The following is a 19,472-nucleotide window of genomic DNA, read 5'->3' as shown; positions in this document are numbered from 1 at the left end:
CCAGGGTCCAGGGCCCAACTAAAATCAAAATTAGAGCCATGTTCTGCAGCGGGCTTCTAGAAGCAGTCGCCACTTTAATCGCCGTTGTCAGTCAATGATAGGGCTATGGCAGAGCGCATGGAGGAGATCTGATCAGCGCAGTGGGGTCGCAGTGCCGGTTTGGATTCAAAACAATCAAGCGCGCCGACGACGATACATACAGGGCGGTCATCTGTATCACGCTTGCAGGATAGTGAAGAGCATGCTAGATTGACATTGCGTTTGCCAAATCATCTAAACTAGAGCTGTGCCAAGGAGATCATGCATCCCGTAATGTATTTCGTTTGTACCGGTTACACAAACCAGTCAGGCAAACTCGAACCATGTGTTCTCAAACCGTGTGTCCTCAAATCATGCGTCGGTCATCAAACCGAAAGTCACCGCATACGTAGTCTGGTCCTTGGTTGCCAAGAACGACTTCGCGTCAAAATCTCGCCGGCGCTGTGCATCTCCTCGCCCATGATCTGAGCGTGAAGAGTAGCAATCGTGCCATACATCCCCCTAATCGCTATCCTTGCCAACGTCAGCAGTATTATTGCAGACGGTAGGCTTGGCCTTTGCGGCTACATGAGTACGGGGCTTCTTCGTGAGGGTCTCTTCATCGGTCTCTGCATCTTTCTTACGCTTGTTGGATTTCGGAGCGACGCTGGTAGTGCTGCTGGCTTGGGCCAGAAGCTTCTTCTTGACGGTGGCCCAGACCGCGGTGGCCGAGTTGGTGTTCTTGAAACCACCGACTTCTGCAAACTTCTTGTAGTTCATCTGTATCGAATTTAAGTTAGTGACTACCGATGAGCAACGTGCCCTCCGAAAGGTCGGAACCTGATGCTTACCTTCGGTTCATTCTCAAAGCACTGCCAGGCCAGGCTGGCGAGCTCCAAGTCACGAACGCTTAGTGTAGACTTTTTGGAGCCCATTTTGATGAGTTGTGATGTTGTGTACGTGATAGTCTTTGTGGGGTCGACAGTGATGTGTGGGTCGTTCTAGTCTTGAATTGACTGGATTGGTGTTGGGAAACGTATGTAGGTAAGTAGGTTGTGAAGCTTGTTCTAGGGAGATATTGAGGAAGTTCTTCCAAAAACCACTAGTAGTGACTGGAAGGCGCTACAGCCGGTGTAGGAATACTGTATTGAATGAGTCCGACGCCAACGACTTGCAAAGCTGTCGTTCGTGGCGCCATAATTATTTATACCGGAGCACGACGATGATGGCTCTGGGCTTTACTACACTAATTTAGCTGTGCTTTGAGATACATGAGACTATATTTACAGATGGAAAATGCTGAGGTATCAGCTATGCCACCTTTGAGGTAACGGCATAGAGATGAGATGCCTTCGGTGCCTTGCGGGCTGGGCTCACTTATGGCAACAATCACTCGAATGCCACATAATGACGACAACAGTAACAGATTTATTTGTCCGAATACCCACTGGCAGCTGCCAGTAATCGATATATGACCTAGAGGAATTATGAGAGCAAGTTAGAAATCTCGCCTATGAATAGTGATACGCCAATCTAAACCGCCAGCAGACGCTATTGAACAATGGTGCCGCGATACTCCACTTGAAATTAATGCAGGTTCATGAGCATGATGCCTTGGTGCACAGATACACTCACAGGCTTGCTTCCGTTACATTGCCGTAACTAAGGACATAGATCCTCCTGGTACGAATGGCACAAGTGGGTCGCCCTGCCCAAGTTCGCACCATCCTAAGGACTCATGCACTTCTTTGTCTTTACTAGTCTGAACAAAGTTTGGCTTGCCAGGATTGTCGCACTCACAGATTGCATACTTATTCTATATATCTGCCCAATCTCGAGGTCTAATGTATAAAATCCAATGGTAGATGGTACTGTCCAGCACGATTTGGTTGTTATAAAGATAACAGTTTTTTTTGACTCATCACAAGTCACAACAGTGAACGTCATGCTAGACTAGTCTAGAATGTAGCTCATCAGTAACCCGAGCAACCGAGTAAAGCTGAATAGACATCATGCGACATGTGGATATGTCATCACGGGCCGCCCTCGGGCAATTCCGAACCAATCACTTTTCCTCCGATCCATATATCGCACACATTAGCAAGAGCCACAGCAAATAGCACCAGCGCGCGCTTTATACGTTAATAAGGCGGTCCAACATCAGGTCCGGTCGCCTCCCACTATAAGTCATCATCTGATCGGATCGGTGGGTGCCAGTAACGCGGAAGCGGGTCATTGAGCAGTACTCCGTACTACCAGACGGAATCACTATGGGGCAGGTATTGGGCTGAAAGGAGGGGGGGTGCTTTTCTACGATGCTGAGCTCCGAAAGTACCCGCCTCGCTGTGATTTCAAAGCCCCATACTATACTCAGTAGAACCTCAATAGCCAAGGTATATAAACTGTATGTGAGCCCCTTGATACGCAAACAAATCAGTCAAACTTCCCGTCTGCAGTAGGCCGATTCAGACTCAAGATGACAGCAGCAACAAAGACAACAGATTCCCACAATATCCCCTCCGGGGCCGTCGCAAGGTTGAGCGTCATCGACACCGGCGCGTATCTCTCCAGCATCCCCTCAGCACTTTTCCTCGGACCGCCGGTTCAAGGCTTCGAAAATATTCCTGACCGATCACCAGCATGGAGTTTCTTGGTCGAAAGTCCGACGGGCAAAAAAGCAGTCTTTGATCTATCGCTTTCCAAAGACCTGCGTCACGTGACCCCGTCCTTCATCCAGCAAGCTGTACAGTGCAACGCTTCGGCCGAGGCGCCGAAAGATGTCGCCCAAGTCTTGAGTGAGAACGGGGTGGCTTTGGAGTCTGTACAGAGCATTGTTTGGAGGTAATATTCCCCTGACAGTACCCTAACTCGCGTGTAACAACTGACCCTATCACCAGTCACTGGCACATGGATCACGTTGGCGACCCCTCGACGTTTCCCAACTCGACTGAAGTCGTGGTCGGCCCCAGAGGAAAGGAAGATATATATCCGATGTACCCCGAGCGAGAAGATGCAGAGTTACATGAAAACATCCTAAAGTGAGCAGAACGCCCTCTTCAACACGCGAATATACCTAACCAACTGAACGTGCGTAGGGGCAAGACCGTCCGCGAGATCACATTTGACGGAGGGCTCAAATTCTACGGCCTTGACGCGCTAGACTTCTTCGGCGACGGCTCGTTCTACCTGGTCGACATGCCAGGTCACACGCTCGGCCACATCGGCGGCTTGGTGCGAACCACGTCCAACCCGGACACCTTCGCTGTGCTGGGTGGAGATGCGTATCACAGCGCTGGAGAGCTGCGTCCCACCACCTACAAGCCGCTACCCGAGGACATCCCAAACCACGATTCACTCTTCTCCGCCGGCTCCAAGTACAGCTCCTGTCCTTGCTTGTTCTTCAAGCACCTGCAAGAGAAGCGCGATCGCACGATTGAGCAGCCGTTCTTCGAAGTTGTCCAGGGCCACGACGTTGTCGCTGCCAATGACACGCTTAGAAAGTCGCAATTTCCGGATGCTCAGGACCACTTGATCTACCTTTCTGCGCACGACGATGCGTTGCGAGGAGTGTTTGACTTCTACCCAAAGTCAGCAAACAACTGGAAGGAGCTCGGGTGGAAAGCGAAGATAGACTGGGACTTTCTCAGGCATTTGGTCAAAGGCTTGGATGGTGAAGAACAATAGGTGCCAGTGTACACTTGTACATAATTGGATACATGTCTGGTAATCGCCATTCCGTGAAGAAGGAAGACGGAGAACTGCAATTAGATTTCTTTTAGATGCTTCGAAACAATACCAACTCATACTTGCTAACAATATCTGCCCTATGCTTAATGACCATCATACAATTTTTCAGCTTGTATGACAGGCAACCTCATTCCATGGCACTATGCCCCTCAAGGCCTAAAGCCTCCAGTCCTGTCTCTGAAAAAGCCGGTCGGATCGACTTCCGCTGCCACTTTTCTCGCAAACTCTGCGTTCTCCGGTTTGAGTCTGCCAAAGTAGTCTTGCCGGTAAAAGCCGTAGTTCATAAATACTGGTAAATACGTCTCCGGCAACTTGCCCGCACCCTGCCATTCCAGGACCCGGTCACGGATACCCGTATAGGTTGCCTCCACCACATCGGCCATCACGTCATAATCGGACTGGAGGGTGAAGCTGTAATTCATCTCGATGATCATTTTGTCCACGTCATCGTCGCAATCGATCAGGTCGACACTCCTCTCCTTGGCGGCTGCAGCAATACGCTTAGGGAAGGGCTGATATGCGATTGAAGCCACGATACCGGGCTCCAACTGAACACTTCCGGATATATTCCTCCAGTGAGCATGCAGCTCGTTCATGAAGTCGCCGTTCTCGGCCGACGGAACAGGAACGGTTTCTGTGCTAATATCCACAACCGAGGCTTTGACAATGACCCAGTTGCTACCTCCGATAAGCTCGGAGTAGGTCTGGGTTCTCAGGGTGCTAAGCGTAGGACCGGCATCTGTGAAGTTCTTGAATGTGTTCTCAGGCGGGCTGGGGCCGTCGTAGAAGATGAACAAGATCCACGAGTCAACGGCGTTGACAGTCGACCGTTCAGCCGTTACGATGACAGCAGCCTTGTCGTCCTGGTTATACTCGGCAAAGTCTCGCACAGCCTTGAGAAGTTGCGCATCGGTATCGGGTGTGTGTTCGTAGACCAGATTGCCACCGTAGATATCTCCTTGCCTATACGTCTGGAGCACATACGTAGTGACGACACCGAAGTTGTTGCCGCCACCTTTTAAGGCCTTGAACAGGTCTGGATTCTGGGTAGCAGAAACGGTAGTGACCGTCCCGTTCGCAAGGACGATCTCGTACTCTATTACTGATGAAGCTGCCCAACCGTATTGCGCGGACATGTAGGACAGGCCACCTCCGAGGACTAGGCCTCCCACTCCGGTATTGCCGATACGTCCTCCCACAAATGTCCAACCTGTGCCCTGCAGCTGTGCGGCAATCTCATCGAGACGGATGCCTGGTCCAACCCTTGCAATGCCAGTAGCAGGATCCAGGAGAACCTGATCCATCCTTTGAGTGGAGATCAGCGGTCCTCCCTGGACGCTGGAGAAATAGTTGTTGGGGTTGTGGCCGCCCGACTTGATGGCAAAAGCTTCTTCATTGTCGTTCAAGACTTTGATGACAGTCGCGACCTCCTCAGCGGACTTTGGAAAGATGATACATGTTGGAATCAAGGCAGCACATGATGACGACCAGTAATCAGCCTGCTCTGTAACGTAATCCAACGACAAAGTGCCGTCCACCTCTATCGACGATATAGTCTCGACGGTAGAACAGGTGTCCGCGATCGCGGTCCCGACGAGAATAGCAAAAGCCAGAATAGTGCTAGGAGTGAGTAGCATATTGGCCTAACAGAGTTCTGAGAAGCATGCATGAAATAGCTGCACCTGAAGACAAGCCATTTTCTATAGTTATATCATCTATTTGAACATATTGTTACTGAAAACATGACGTCGTTTTGGAATTGAAATGTGGACGTCCTGTAAAGTGTCAGTCTGCCAAGATCATATATGCAGGCACTTGCTGCGGGCTGAAATTTATTGACTGCAGCATCATGTCTCGGAATGGCAAAGATCGACATCATCAGGAGCGAATGCGGATGCCAAGCGATGGAGTGAGCTCGCACGATAGCCAAAGAATCATACCAAGAGCTGTCTTTTATATAGCTGCAGACAGCCCCAGAGTTTCACTACATTGTCGCTACCGAATCGGTCGCGTGGCCTGACTGGGTTGCACAATCCGCCATACAGTCTCTGAGCACAACTGGTTCTGGACTCGGCCGATCGAACCATATGCGGGGAAGCGGACCAGACTCATAAGCACTGTTCCCAAATAGAGGCTGCAGCAACCCATTTCATTCCCAATTTAGCAACCTTGGGTAGTGGCTGACAGACGTACCTGGGTCCACGTTTAGCCTGAGCTTAGATATCTAGAAGATTGGTTCGCGTAGTACACCCCGTTTTCAAGCACGTGAGGAGCCGTTGACGATACTCTTTTGTTGGTTTGTTTTCAATAGTTTCATGTATGTCCAGGGTGGGTCTCCATCAACCATGGGATATTGTCCAGTCAGCCTTCGCATCTTGCGACTTTGACGTCACTGGGACGCTGGACAGAGCGACCCCGTTCGACTCTCGCTCCAATCTTGTTGTCTCTGCATAGGCAATCTACCTATTACCGGAGGTCATCCAATCAGTCTAGCGCCACCCGCCACAGCCAAGCATTTCCCAGCAGACTGATACCAATTTACGATTCAAAGGTATGACCCAAACCAGATTCTCGAAATAAATCTGATTGGTTTGGCTCCGTCTTGGTGAGAACCCATAACCACTCAAGGTAGCTGAGTGGTACCAGACAATGTTGTTCATCTAAGAACTGGAAGGCCAGTCTGGAAGCCGCTGTCCCACTGGCGGTAAAATCGGATTCCCTTGCTCTTTACTTCATGATGGTCGAGAGCTGTAGCGGCCTCCGAAGCTAATTGTTACGAGAAATAGATTGGAAAATGACATTCCCATCTCCGAGTCCACGTGCTGTACTGGATGAACAGAGTTCGACTCTAACGACGCTGGCTTGAAGAAGTTCGAGTTGCTCGACAGTCTTGCTGCGGTGGTTGTAAGCCACTCCTCCGAGTGTGCTCCAATCTAGGTGGTTGATGTTCCGAAGAAGGCTTTCGATGTGGCCAATGACATCTTCATCGTCGCCGACAACGGCTAGGACGACAGGGTTGATGCTTATGCCCGCTACTTCAACCACTTGATCCCATCTGTCATTCAGGGTTTTCATGATCAATAACGACGACTCAGCTGGCGCGCGTAGTTGATTGCCTTCGCACATTCGTGGCCAATGCTTTCAATCCACTGACCTTTAACCTACCATGTTTCGACGTTCACATAGGCGGCAGTCATCTCCAGCCTTGCTCGGATCTCAAGATGTCCTCTCGCGACTTTAACGTCAATGTGGGCTCTTACAGCTTCAATTCCATCCCTCGGGTTCGGAATATGCCAGCTCAACCATGCTTATGAGTTTTGATATAATCACCGCCGGGCCTCGTTCCTATATTGTTGCGTATGGATATGGAACAAATTGGAACAATTTGCGTGAGATCGCCGATGATGGTCGCTTTTATGGGCGACGAGCTAGCTGCCGCCGTGCAACTCGCTTGTGTGGCTGCGAAGCGGCCAATGCCACATTTGGCCTCTACTCGGATCCTGTCCGCCCATTTTTGACATCTTTGATGTCAGGCTGAGTGCTGCTGGTTCGGGGTAGCCTCGCTCGACGCATCAACCCCTGCCAAGGGCTGCGCCAAGGTTTCGGTGATTACACCTCTCACGAGGAGACCGGATGAAGTCGGATGGGCCTACTAGCCATTCCAAATCGCATGTCATATCAATTTTCCTTCATGCATTGATGCAACACTCGACCTTCAAAATTTCATGGCGGTGATCGCGCCTGGAGTATGTACGATGAGACTGGTGGTGTTCGGTGGAAATTACGGCGAGGAAAATACAACGACGTTTGCGGAAAACTCCAGCTATGCGGGGCCGAGGTCAAAGAATTTGCCAGTCCTGACCGCCTACATTCGCAAATCTCATCTTCAATGGACAATCTTCTGCCCGTAATCAACTGTGCGACTTGGTTAGGGGGAGCATCACTGCAGCAAATTGTTCTGCATTAAGGACTGTTCTCGCAAGGAGTTGTGTTGATTGTGGAGGTGTCAACGCATTACCCAAGTCTTGACGAATCGCATTCAACACACTGAGCACGGCCAGCACATGAACCATCGCTAGCCGGATATCCATCCATACCGGCAAGACAATGGCACCGCATAAGGGTTACCTGGTAGCGTCATATATGATCGCGTATAACGCTTTCTCTTTCCTTCTATGGAGCCACCTGACGATCCACACCTTGACTCACCTGAAAGAATTATATGCCGAGTCTCGCCTTGCCGACCTCTACAACCTTATACCGCTCCTTAGCGTCACGCAGAGCCTAGCGCTGCTCGAGGTTGGCCATGCAGCCCTGGGACTGGTCCGGGCCTCACCCGCGACGACCGCGCTGCAGGTCGGCGGCAAGAACCTGGTCGTCTGGACCGTGATGGTGAAGTTTCCAGAGATTATCACCAAGAATGAGCTTGGCATGTGTGCGTTCTTAGGCTGTGTGCTAGCCTGGGGTTTCTCTGAGATGATCCGATATGGGTATTTCGTCGTTCAACTTGCTACCGGCGAGACTCCGCGATGGCTTAAATGGCTTAGGTAAATCATGCTTGACGTGCTACAGGAGCTTGCTATATCGGAGTCGTCACTAACGATGCACACAGATATAATGCTTTCCTACCTCTATATCCAATTGGTCTTCTCAGCGAAGCTGGGCTTGTGTATTTGGCGTTGACGGAAGGGACTGGCGTCGGCTCGTTTTACAAGGGATACCTTCTCTTGGGGCTTTTAACCTATCTTCCTGGTGAGTTCCTATCGACCACACTCATGTACAATGGCTTGACTAATGGTTACCCACAGCTGGTCCGTTCCTGTATACACATATGTTGTCGCAGAGACGGAAAGTCATGAAGCAGTTGGGTGAGAAGAAGACCCAATAGGCATGCTGATATTAGTGGCATCCTGTGACAAAATTAATTACATTAATTATGTTTGAAGCAGAAACCATGGATTGGATAACATGAACATACATAGTATACTTTTTTGGCCCCATCTGAAATGCCCGAGGTGTTATGCTCTATGCCCAACTCTCGTTGTATGGCCTCCATTGACCTATTATAGTGGCTAGTATGAGCCTCACAAAGAACAACAAAGACATTATCCAACAATATTTACAATTCCCAACAAGACGTCAATTAACCCTTGTCCTATTCTTTCTATGCCAATAATATTATTCAAGATGCAAACACCACAACTCGGCCCCTGTCATCTAGGCTGTCAGACGTCAAAATCTACTATAAAGCCCCTCTCAATCCCTACTTCTCGAATCTGGCATTTTCGAAGCCCTTCTACCAATTCAGTAAGTCCTCAAAGTAATTTGCAGCAATCCGCAATATCCCGCGCGAAAATGGTCTGCAAACTGGCCATCAAAGTCCCTCTGTCGCCCTACACAAACGCCAAGCCATGGCAAAGCGCGCAGCAACGTCCTTCAGGATCCCGAGGTCTGCGGGACTCCACCGACTACAACAGCCCGTGCCACTCACCATCCTCGGACACCAAGTGCAAGGGCAACGACGAGCACGGTGACGGCAGCATGCTTCCTAGCCCGGGTGAGCGCTCATCCCTAGGGTACCCCAATGCCTTTTCCTCCAGTTCACTTTTCGAATCCTTCCCCTCGTCCTTCCAGAAACACAATCGCAAGCCCGTGCCCTTCGTCTCACCTGACAGTTCCTCCCCAAGATCCTCCTCGGCCTCGCCTGCAGCGTCGCGGGCGCGGAAGGACCGTTGGGGCGGGCTATGGATACGAATCCCGACCTCCTCGCCGCTGCGGGAGACGGTGGTGGAGGTGCGACAAAGAGAGTCGCAGAAGTGGGAGACGATGGAAGAGACGCTGCTGAAGCTCAAGCAGGAGGAGGAGGAGCTAGAGCAGAGTCAGGCGGCGCAGCGGGCGGCGGTGCTGGAGAAACTGTGGATCATGGGGGTACACGTCGAAGACCGTAGGGGCAGTGGCGTGTCAAATAGTGGAGGAGCGGAGGGAGATTCAAGGTAGCTAGAAACAGAGGCTCTTCTTCTAGTATATAGTTCTTGCCGGACGCTCTCCTTTTTTCGAAGACGACAAGTAAAATGAAAACCCATTTCACCAGGTGAAAGATTATACTAGATGGTAAGCATCACAAAGGCGAAGACAACAGGAGAATTTGAAATAATGTATGATTTGATCTATCTTTAAGATGGATCATGCCATACTGTGCCGAACCGAATAATAAAAAAATTACGCCGTACCATGACCGAGACATTTCCATCATAATCCGTATTTACAAATCGTTTCCTTCGCGTGAGCCCGTCATTTGCTCTTATCATGTCTCAGATGATACCAAGGCACAGCCCATATACACATGTCGACTAGACATATGATTTCAGAAAGGTTCTAAGACATCTGAACGTCGTATAGTACACCACCAAACCAGAGAACACCCGGCTCTTGCTAGAAATCATTTCTTTCGTGTATCGTCGCCCTCGGCTATCTCTTCTTCGAGATGCTTGCCACTGTCTTTCCTCCACAATCTGGGATCTTAATGCCATTCTTGAGGTTACGGTTGACATCCATCAATCCCCAGTGGTCTTCCCAGTTCTCGCTATCGGTATTGAACATGATCTTCCAAGGTTCGTCAAACATCTCAAACCAAAAGTAGTTGGTGCCATTGGTCAGCGCATCGCAAACCCAGTCTTCCATTAGCTGGTTCATGCCATCAACGCTAGCAACAGCTGCATCAGGACAGTCGGTGACGGTATCACTACCGCAATCCGTGCCACCCTGTGATGGCCATCCGATCTCCGATATGATATTATCGACAGCATCTGTCTTCATGAAACCGGTATTGTGGTTCTGCCAGAAAGACCAGGTCCACGAAGCGGCTTGCTTTTCGTTGATGCCTCCAAAGAATGGGTGAATGTTGGACATGATGGCATCACTCTTTGACGCGAGTTCCGCTGTCCAGTTATCTCCGAGATCTGAAGTCGCGACCTTGAGGTTGAGGTTCATGTCTGACACGTTGTTTCGAACGCTATCCAGAAGATCGCCAAGGTCGGTTATGTTCATCTGCTTGCGAAAAAGAATTTCGTTGGCAACAATGAGACCTTCAAAATACTTGTCGCCGTAGTTATCTAGAATATCCCACATCTGTGAGAGCTGACGATCATTGGTCGTTGTGTTGGCATCCTGCCACACACCCAACCAGATCCTCATGTCATCCTCCATTTCGAGCTGCTTCAATGCGTGTATGGTCATTTCCGTCTGGTTGCAGTCAGTACCGTACAGGCGGATGACATTTGTAAGCTGACTGAGGACGGCCACATCACGGGTAATGTTGTTCTGTGAGGCCGGGTTCGATATACAATCGGGATATTGCGTGTTGATTGGTGTGTAGTCAACACCAGGGAACACCTTGTGCAGGTTCGCGTTGTTAAGTAGGGCCTGGATCTCAGTGGAGTTGATACTGAGGTCGCCGTTTGCGTCCGAGTCTTGACTGGCAGATTGACCGTTGCTGCTGGACTTCTTGTTCATGAGAGCGCCGACCACTCCTCCGGCAATGCCGCCAGCGACAATTAAGCCGACAGCGACGATGATCAACCACTTCCACCTCTTCTTGCCGCCTTCCTGTTTCTTGATCCATTCCGACTGTTCCTTGGCTCCATGTGCTCCAAGATCATATTCGTTAGCTCCAGCACCTTGATACCCGGAGCTACCCTTGGCTCCTAGTAACCCAGCTGCTACTCCAGCTGCCCCTGCGCCAGCCGCGCCGGCCGTTCCAGCTGCGGCGCCAGTACCACCGACCTGGCTTGAGCGGCTTGAGTTGTTCCCGAGATTGAGCCTGCTGGTTCGTGCCGAGCGACCCGTGTATTCGAGACCTTCATCCCCGTCATCCATAATGTCATTGGGATTTACCTGGCCTAGTCTTGGGTCGAGTCGCTGGCCGTATGAATACCGTCCATCGTCAAACGGGTCGCTAGCAAAGCTATGTTGACTTCTGGAGGGTGTAGCCTGGCCGGGAGGGAAGGCAGCTGCAACCATTGGCGCCATTCGGGGTGAATCCTGGTATTGTGTAGGAGTGGCAAAAGGGTCCTGGTGGGAGGATTGTCCACGATCGTAACTATAGTCATGTTCCAGCTGACCGTAGCTCTGGTCGTAGCCTCGGTCGTACCCTTGACCATGGCCATAGTAGGACTGGTCTGGGTAGGCCTGATGATCATAGCCATGTTGCCCTTGCCCTTGCTCATAGGCTTGGCCATGGCCATGCCCGTATCCGTTTGTACCATTCATGGCGTCGAGGCCGCTCTGTCGCGGGTTTCTGTCTGCTACCGAGGTGGCGACGCCGGCCAATCCACCTGCTGCGTGTTCGCCGAAATTGTCGGCACCAGGTGTTATATTACTTGGAGCGGCGCTGCTCCAGTCCGATCTCCCACTGTCCTCCCTGTGCGGCGGTGGTTGTGGTGCCCTCGACGATTCTGCTGCGTAGGCTGTCCCTGCGGCGGCTGCTCCTACACCTGCACTCGCACCGACCGCTGCTGGGTCGACTCGGCTACGACGTCGTTCCTCCCTTAAGCGATTGAAATGGGAGTCAGGATGGGCGCCAGAGCGTTGAGGAGAGGTGTGAGTGGCGTTCCGATAGGCGGAAGGAGGTTCGTCTTGGTAGTAATGGGGTGATGACTGGTGAATGCTGTTTCTGTTTCCACGGGATGGAGAGGTAGGAAGATGGTAATTAGGGTTGTCTAAAGGAGCACGTTCGCCAGGATCCGAGTCAAACGAGTAGCGACGTTCCATGACTAGTATTTAGTGACTAGACGCAGGTACGAATTAGACCTGAGTAAGGTAGGGTGACGCTGTTTCTTGCTCCCTGGGTAGCGTAGCGGTCTCGGTATACTGCGTAAAGTGCCAAGAAAGTGGATCGGAGAGTTGCAGATTAGGAAGGCTGGATACAGGACACAAGAGACAGGATGCTGGTAATTGTTAATTAAGGGGATGGATCACTTCCACTAGACAAGGGCCAGTGCAAGTTTGAGAGATATGACGCTGTGTGGATAGACGCTGCAATCCAATGGCAGTCCAAATGCAGGGAAGGCCGAGACCCTCGAGTACGGGTTATTCACTCGGTACTGAATACTTGATTACGGCTGCGCCGCTCTCTCTAGGTTGAGATCGTTGCTTCGCAGGGTGTGAGATGTTGGACAGTGTGCTGGGATACTGAGACAGTCGTTCAGCGAATTCAGCAGTTCCGCCGAGTAGTGTGTGGACTCTGGCACTGTATGTAACCACGAAAGTGATGCGTCAGGATGGAATTGGGGATGAGTTGAGAGCGCGAATTGAATAGTGCCTCCTGCGCCTCTCGTAAGTGAGGCTATACGAGAAAACAGTACTGAGTATACCACCGTGATCCTTGATGCGATGCAGGTCAGTCATCAACAACGAGAGCGATTGACAGGTTGCGCTCCGGCCTGCGCTGCTCAACCGCAAGTGTTGGGGCAGCAGTGAGGAATGAAAGATAAGTTTCCCAGCCTTGGGACAGTTTCAGAGCTTTGAGTGAACGTTCCTTGGTCGGCAGAAGAGGCAAAGGCTTGGGAGAAAAAGCAAAGCGCGACCACTCCTTTTCGTACGCTGTCTGTCGTCTGGTGTCAGAAATACAAACATGTAAACAGATGTTCGAGTTTCTCATTCTACGGCAGTAGAGTGCCTTCGCCTCGCTCGTATTATTTTGGTTCAGCTGCATGTGCCTGCAGTCGCATCCGTCAGATTTGGTTACTGGTTGCTGGGTTAGCGGGCAGCGCAACCCATCCAACCTGCCGCCGGCGCATTGGAGACGCCTAAACGTTACCCTGTTTGGACCCCGCTATGGTAGTTGCCGATCACTCCACAGAAAATACAAATAGTCCGTGTGCGAGACGTCACAGCCGTGAACAAGGGAATTCAGAACTCAATCCGGCCACGTTTTTGTCTTCTTTTGTCAGAGAAGGCCTCTCTATCAAAGCATCGTCAAGTTGCCCCGTGATCTTCCAAAGAAATCTTGCCTTTGTCGAAGCAAGTGCCCATAAATTCGTACCATTGATGGTACCAAGGAGTACAGCAGTGCTTAGTACTATGACTAGGCGTCCTAGCTTAGCCGCCGCCCCTTCCAAGTTTCTGTTTCCACTTTTCCAGGTGCCCATCGCACAGTATCTGCACCGGCTGACGAGATATATACATGGCCAACAAAACAAAACAAAACTACTGTAGGCCAGCTTTTCAACAGCGATTACTGTACGGATCCGTACGAAATATACATATTGGGCAAATGACGAGCTACCAACCTACACCTTTTCCCTCCGTCAGCAAGTGTTAACTGGCAAGTCCGGGAAGAGGTCGTTGGCTGAACAACGCCGGCTCAAGCGCTCAGAAGCCTGGCCTGGATCCTACGACATGCTGGAATATAGCGCCTTCTTAGCCAAACTGACCCCAAAATGCACTCGGAAGTCTACGCATGTCATGTCGACGAAAGGTCTAGTTATGCAACGTAAATTTACTTTGCACAACGTTTGAAACCTCTTCAAATTGGGTAAGCTTCTGCAAACAAAATTCAATATGTTACTTTTTGGTCATACTCAAACATCTACTGCTCTCTGGACATGATAGCTTAAAAACAACCTTGAAAGGTAATACGATGGGGCGCGCTCTTAAACCTTTTTTCTTTTTTTGCTGCCGTTCAGATGTTCATTACGAGCCATCGTCGTAATCTTGCGGCACGGACCCCTGACATTGCTCATTCATCCGAAACGACACCCCCACGATGAGATCATCTCCTACGGATCCGTACCTGGTCTGACTTCCATGCAGGGACGGTTGCCAAGAGCTTGCTGCTCATTTCGCTAGAGGGGTGTAGCGGCATTTAAGCATGAGACCTTCATTTCGCAGAGCTGCTTAAGATCGCAGCGTAGGGCCTCGTTTGCATGCGTCGCTTCTCGACAGGGCGGGCTTTCAGTTCCAGCACTGCCATTTCGCACCGTCGCTGCCCTATCATCGAGTAAGGCCGGGCAAAGTGACAAAAGTAACAAAAGTTCGAACCATCTTCCAACATCTTCCTCGAATGATAGACAGGGACCACCGTCGCATGCGTCAAACAGTTTCATTTCATCCTGCGAGCGCCCGCAAACTCAGAACGCGGAAAGATGAAGTAGTGAAATCAGTTATTCAGCCACTCCTCCTAAACCCTGTTTAGCCACTCCCACTAAAACCTGTTTGGCCACAGCCACTAAAAGCCACAGCTGAACTATCGTAATGGAAAACTTGGCCGGAGATTCAATGGGGTATCCAACGGCACGACCGGTAGGCTCGCAGTGTTGATATGAAGCAGTTGACGCTATTCACAGTTTGTAGGGCTGCGGCCGTCTGAATAAAATATTGGCCCCTGGGAATCTTGAATTGATATCGCGCAACACTTTTAATACTGGCTGATGGTTCTGCTTACTCCTAACGGCAGAGATTCTCATGCGTCGCAGCTAGATCTTCCGCGCTTGCCTTAGGTAGGCCTTCAGTGATCCACCAAAAAATCGCACCACATCCGCAGAGCATCAGTCAAACTCTAGAGCTTGAATCTGACAGTTCTCATCAACCATTCGGAATTATAGCTACGTCGCAGCGGCTCCTCACTTCGTTGCGCCAGACTGATGTAATAATGTACATCATGAAGCTTCCATGCATATGGCATTGATGTTCTCATTCACCCTGGAGCAGCTTCCAGCAAAGCTATAGAGTAGGTATGCGAATCGTAGAATATCGTCTGTTTCTTTTCATCTGTATATGTGCATCGCATCACAAACTTACGCAATCACTATGCCTCCCCCAAGAGCCAACGCTTCATCCGAAGCCGCCAAGGGTGAGCAATTCCACGCGGATATCCGTCCATCCATCAGAGCCTCTCGAGCAGGGCGGACACACTACTGGCACCCAGATCGGCACAGCTCTTAAGGAGGACACATACCTGCCCAGCGTTCAGAGCTCAGTGCCCGGCTAGGCATCGGAGGCTCTCGACATGCCCGATGCCACGTCAGAAGCAGTTAGAGCTTCACATGTTATTTCTAATGTGATTGTCAGAACATTTTTGCATGACCACAAAACTTCTGTACACGACGTCCCAACTGCGATATTTGAGGCTGACTATATTTTGAAAGAGCAATCTCTGATGCTTGACTAATCTAGAGTCTCGTCATGGAATGAATACTTAATTCAAATCAGGCAGGTTATAGTAGTTAAAGAACAACGAAGATGTATGCGTGTGACACGGCAGAGACGTGGATGTCGGTGACATCTCTCTTTGTCCTTCCGTGGTCCTACAACCACAACAAGGCGTGCATTTCGGCGGGGCGGTCGTTTGTCGGTCGCAGATAGTAAGGGGATTCTGCAGCCAATACAAATCACAATCGAGTGCAACTGAGAAGATATTGGGGTTTGGTTACCGCATTTAACAAAATTCATCCAGTCGTATATCTCGTTCTAATGTTACATGAAATAGCCCAATCAAATTGGTGAGGACGACCGGGCCTTACTGAGCGAGCTGCAGTCCTCGAAGGGAGATGCTCGCCCTGACCGTCGCGCCGGAGCCCACGTCAAAGCCTTCCTCCTTGAGCAGACCAGGGGACTGTAAGACGTCCTGGAAGGGCACATCGACGGCGCCTCTCTCGTCGGCCCCGTTCAGCAGCGTGATCTTGAAGCTTCCGGGATTCGCGAGCAGGTCGGCGGTAACGGGGATGCGGAAGGCTTGGTCGAAGGACGGGTTGAAGATGTCGGTCCCGGGGCTGTAGCTCTTGGCCGCCGTACGGTACTCCTTGGCGCCCCACGTCACTTTGATGCTCGGGTTCAGCTCGTCCCGTTGGCCCTGCAGGCCCAGCGCGCTCGCCACCAGCACTGTAGCCAGTCCCACGATTTGACCCTCGCTCTCGCTCTGCGTCGATGCAATGGCGCCTGCGTCCTCAACGAAGTTGTAGAACCGGGCGCGCACCGTGACCCTGCCGTCGGTGGGCTCGCCGTTGTGCGTCAGGGCCAGCTCCTGGGATCTCCCCGCCGCGAGCAGGATATCCTTGACGCTGGTGGTGGCGACACCGATGTCATCATCGCCACCGATGTCGTCGTCCTGGACATCGATGAAGATACGCTGGTCCATGTCGGCAACAAGGAAGTCGTGCGTCTCGTTCCAATCCGGGTCCTTGTCATTCTTGCGGACCGAGGTCCGCCACTCGTCCTCGGCCCCGAGCTTGACCTTGCAGTAGCAGTCCGGAACGTCCTTGACAATCTTGGCCAACAGCCGTTTGGCCCCGCTCTTCTTCGGACCGCTGATGCCGGTGGCCCGCTCCACGGTCAGGCGCAGGGCGCCTAGGTGCGGCAGGTAGGTCCGGAAGTAGTCACTGTTGTTGTCAAGCTTGACCAGGTAGCGGTTGGGCAGCACAGCCATGGAGCCGATGATGTCAAGGATCACCTTGCGGACGGCCCTGTCCACCAGTGCCCAGTCTGCGACGTTTGCTGCATTGGTGAAGTCGAGCTTAAGCTCAGGGGGGTTGATGAAAGCAATCTGTGCAGCTCCAATCTGGTTGCCCCTCAAATTAGCATCGAAATAGATGAGAATGGATTAGGCAGGGGCGGTGTACCAAAGGGATGATGTTTGTCAGCGGACCAAGTAGGATAGACAGTCTGCCTTTGAGAGAAACGTGTTCGATGCCCTGTCGTCCATGTCAGTGTTGGGCGAGTCAACCAGCGCCAGCTTTCCCGCAGGCTCTTACCAGCTTGGGGACCATCTTGCCATCTAGTTCGATGTCACTCTTGCCCTGCCATACAACATCCATATCCAGCTTGATGCCACCATTGTCGGCCTTGTGAACGTCCACTGCCGACACCTGCATAGGAACAGGGCCAAGGTCGAGCTTGACAAATTTGAGAGAAGCTAGGGGACCTGGGAGCATGGAGGCGAACATGGGCTCCACAATTTCCTTCACCATCTTGCAGCCGGCAACGTTGATGTTGGGCCATAGCTGCTCGATGATGTCGTTCAGGAATCCTTATCGAATTTCAGCAGCTGTGCATAAGACGGCGCTCTCGCAGTAGCACCGTGGGGAAAATTCATACTGTCTTACCTGCGGATTCAGTGCCTCCAGAGGCGGTCAACTTGTCGACGAGTCCAGCCATATTTAAAATAATTTGTTTTGTTTTATACAAATGTCGCGATAGGTAGTAGATTGGTGTTGAAATGTAGGAAAACCACTTGGTAGAGTTGAATTTATATCGATGTTATGTCAGTGATTCAGCAGGTTACCCCCTTGTGGATCGGCTTAAATCTGAATGTGGATCACCCAGGGGAATTTTGTGAACAAGTCTACAATCAAGCGGTGACGACGAGTGTTGCACCTTTTGATGCCCCGATGTTGTGGTAGCTTGTTGTTCGTGTTCCTTGGCAGTGGACAACAAAGTGGGTTGACGTCACTACATCAGATACACGTATTAGACTGTGGAGATCAGCTGAATGGCGGACGGGTTTGCTTGGCACGATCTGCTCCTGTCTGGTGGATTGTCAGCTCACAGATCAAGGAAGCTGGGTCTCGCTTCACGAACTGTAAACAAAACAAGAACGTCGCTAACGAAGTCTAGGCCGATAGGGTATCAACGGTATAGTCTTAGTTGAACGTAGGTTTAGCATGCGTCCTGCTGATCAGGTCTATGGACCGTTGCATCGGAGCAGTATACCGAGCAAGGGTCTAATATACATATTATTCACTCTCTATTAAATGCATAGATAGACTAAGGAATCAAATGTGCAATATCTATTGCCAGAAATCATATTTCCATGGAAGTGTCTGGACCCGATCGGCGTGTGGGGCTCTCGGATGCAGCTGTAAGGAGACTTTTGCGGGGTAATTAAGAAACACGGGAGGCAGCCAACACATTCACCATCAACAGCCTCAGCGTATCGCTTGACACCTTTAAGGCTACTGCGGACCAGGAACAAGATCGTAATAGTTTAGCATATATGAAGCCAGCTTTTGCCACTTTCTCTTGCACATTGGGCCGCTTCGCAGGTAGCAATAATGAGATTCAAGGGACTTGGCCCATTTCATAACCAGGAAAGCCATCAATGTGTCGTAGGCACCACCACGTAGCAGACAGAGCTATCCAGATGCCCAGAGAATAGTCCTGGTCAGCGGCGCATCAGTATAAGGAACTAACAGGAGCGATGCGAGCACTCACTGTACACAGCAGAGGTATGACCTCCAGCACTATGAACCTGGCGCAGGCTGCAAAGCAATCGTTAGTATGTGATGACGAAAGCCGTCCTGTTTTATTCGAGATCAACTACTATTTAGACTGTGACAAGTTACTTCTGTTAGTCTCTCCAACTTCGTTCCATCCCTCGTCATGGCGCGACTACAAGCTTGTAGCCAATCTTCTCATGATCCTAAGCACAAGTTCCTGACAAATTACCGTTCTGCTCTATTGTCATTATCTAGCTCTTCTAAACGATTCATGATTGACCTGGCCATTTCGCTTGCACTCTCATCATGGACGTGTGCATCCAGCGCCTGAGCAGTGACCACGGCGCTCAGCCTGTCCAACTCTGCTGTAACGTTTTTGAGTTGTTCAACCACTCAGAGACGATGTTCTTTAGCGAAACCTTGGAAACGTTTATCCATATTCGATTTGAATTGGTGGTGTTGCTCCTTGGTACTGCATTGCCATTGCTTGATACT

The 19,472-nt window shown here is 50.8% G+C and overlaps 8 protein-coding genes across 8 annotated transcripts; 4 read left to right on the top strand and 4 right to left on the bottom strand.

The window, feature by feature from the left end:
* Positions 1 to 417: 417 nt before the first annotated feature.
* On the bottom strand, positions 418 to 1,008 carry BKA67DRAFT_647545 (uncharacterized protein). Its single transcript, XM_046105963.1, has 2 exons — positions 870 to 1,008; positions 418 to 798 (listed from the first exon to the last, which is right to left on the bottom strand). Exons 1-2 carry the CDS (start codon positions 951 to 953, stop codon positions 541 to 543), a joined length of 342 nt encoding a protein of 113 aa, XP_045955807.1. The 5' UTR covers positions 954 to 1,008; the 3' UTR covers positions 418 to 540.
* Positions 1,009 to 2,494: 1,486 nt separating this feature from the next.
* On the top strand, positions 2,495 to 3,702 carry BKA67DRAFT_660331 (beta-lactamase-like protein; the record flags this gene model as incomplete). The annotated part of the gene is made up of 3 exons (XM_046107605.1): positions 2,495 to 2,859; positions 2,916 to 3,056; positions 3,114 to 3,702. The coding sequence occupies 3 exons, from the start codon at positions 2,495 to 2,497 to the stop codon at positions 3,700 to 3,702; spliced, it is 1,095 nt and encodes a 364-aa protein (XP_045955806.1).
* A 212-nt stretch (positions 3,703 to 3,914) lies between these two features.
* BKA67DRAFT_537395 (uncharacterized protein) lies at positions 3,915 to 5,402 on the bottom strand (the record flags this gene model as incomplete). Its single annotated transcript, XM_046100310.1, has 1 exon — positions 3,915 to 5,402. One exon carries the CDS (start codon positions 5,400 to 5,402, stop codon positions 3,915 to 3,917), a length of 1,488 nt encoding a protein of 495 aa, XP_045955805.1.
* Positions 5,403 to 7,872: 2,470 nt separating this feature from the next.
* On the top strand, positions 7,873 to 8,653 carry BKA67DRAFT_537394 (tyrosine phosphatase-like protein; the record flags this gene model as incomplete). Its single annotated transcript, XM_046100309.1, has 3 exons — positions 7,873 to 8,312; positions 8,378 to 8,517; positions 8,574 to 8,653. 3 exons carry the CDS (start codon positions 7,873 to 7,875, stop codon positions 8,651 to 8,653), a joined length of 660 nt encoding a protein of 219 aa, XP_045955804.1.
* A 263-nt stretch (positions 8,654 to 8,916) lies between these two features.
* On the top strand, positions 8,917 to 9,920 carry BKA67DRAFT_571142 (uncharacterized protein). Its single transcript, XM_046103202.1, has one exon. It carries the CDS (start codon positions 8,932 to 8,934, stop codon positions 9,760 to 9,762), a length of 831 nt encoding a protein of 276 aa, XP_045955803.1. The 5' UTR covers positions 8,917 to 8,931; the 3' UTR covers positions 9,763 to 9,920.
* Positions 9,921 to 10,257: 337 nt separating this feature from the next.
* Positions 10,258 to 12,150, bottom strand: BKA67DRAFT_500007 (glycoside hydrolase superfamily; the record flags this gene model as incomplete). Its single annotated transcript, XM_046097076.1, has 2 exons — positions 10,258 to 11,774; positions 11,865 to 12,150. Coding segments are annotated over 2 exons (1,803 nt in total), but the record flags the coding sequence as incomplete, so codon positions are not given.
* A 3,199-nt stretch (positions 12,151 to 15,349) lies between these two features.
* On the top strand, positions 15,350 to 15,929 carry BKA67DRAFT_571138 (uncharacterized protein). Its single transcript, XM_046103201.1, has one exon. It carries the CDS (start codon positions 15,500 to 15,502, stop codon positions 15,752 to 15,754), a length of 255 nt encoding a protein of 84 aa, XP_045955801.1. The 5' UTR covers positions 15,350 to 15,499; the 3' UTR covers positions 15,755 to 15,929.
* A 353-nt stretch (positions 15,930 to 16,282) lies between these two features.
* On the bottom strand, positions 16,283 to 17,916 carry BKA67DRAFT_660326 (C2 domain-containing protein; the record flags this gene model as incomplete). The annotated part of the gene is made up of 4 exons (XM_046107604.1): positions 16,283 to 17,320; positions 17,382 to 17,453; positions 17,514 to 17,788; positions 17,865 to 17,916. The coding sequence occupies 4 exons, from the start codon at positions 17,914 to 17,916 to the stop codon at positions 16,283 to 16,285; spliced, it is 1,437 nt and encodes a 478-aa protein (XP_045955800.1).
* Positions 17,917 to 19,472: the final 1,556 nt, after the last annotated feature.

This window comes from Truncatella angustata (genome assembly GCF_020726525.1).
Source record: "Truncatella angustata strain MPI-SDFR-AT-0073 chromosome Unknown BKA67scaffold_6, whole genome shotgun sequence".
NCBI classification, from domain to species: Eukaryota; Fungi; Ascomycota; class Sordariomycetes; order Amphisphaeriales; family Sporocadaceae; genus Truncatella; species Truncatella angustata.
This window is presented reverse-complemented; position numbering and strand designations above follow the sequence as displayed.

Coding starts and splice junctions, on each gene's coding strand:
- BKA67DRAFT_571138 (XM_046103201.1), top strand. CDS start 15,500: ATGCGAATCGTAGAATATCGTCTGTTTCTTTTCATCTGTATATGTGCA.
- BKA67DRAFT_571142 (XM_046103202.1), top strand. CDS start 8,932: ATGCCAATAATATTATTCAAGATGCAAACACCACAACTCGGCCCCTGT.
- BKA67DRAFT_647545 (XM_046105963.1), bottom strand. CDS start 953: ATGGGCTCCAAAAAGTCTACACTAAGCGTTCGTGACTTGGAGCTCGCC. Junction 799..869: donor GCTTTGAGAATGAACCGAAG/GTAAGCATCAGG, acceptor AATTCGATACAG/ATGAACTACAAGAAGTTTGC.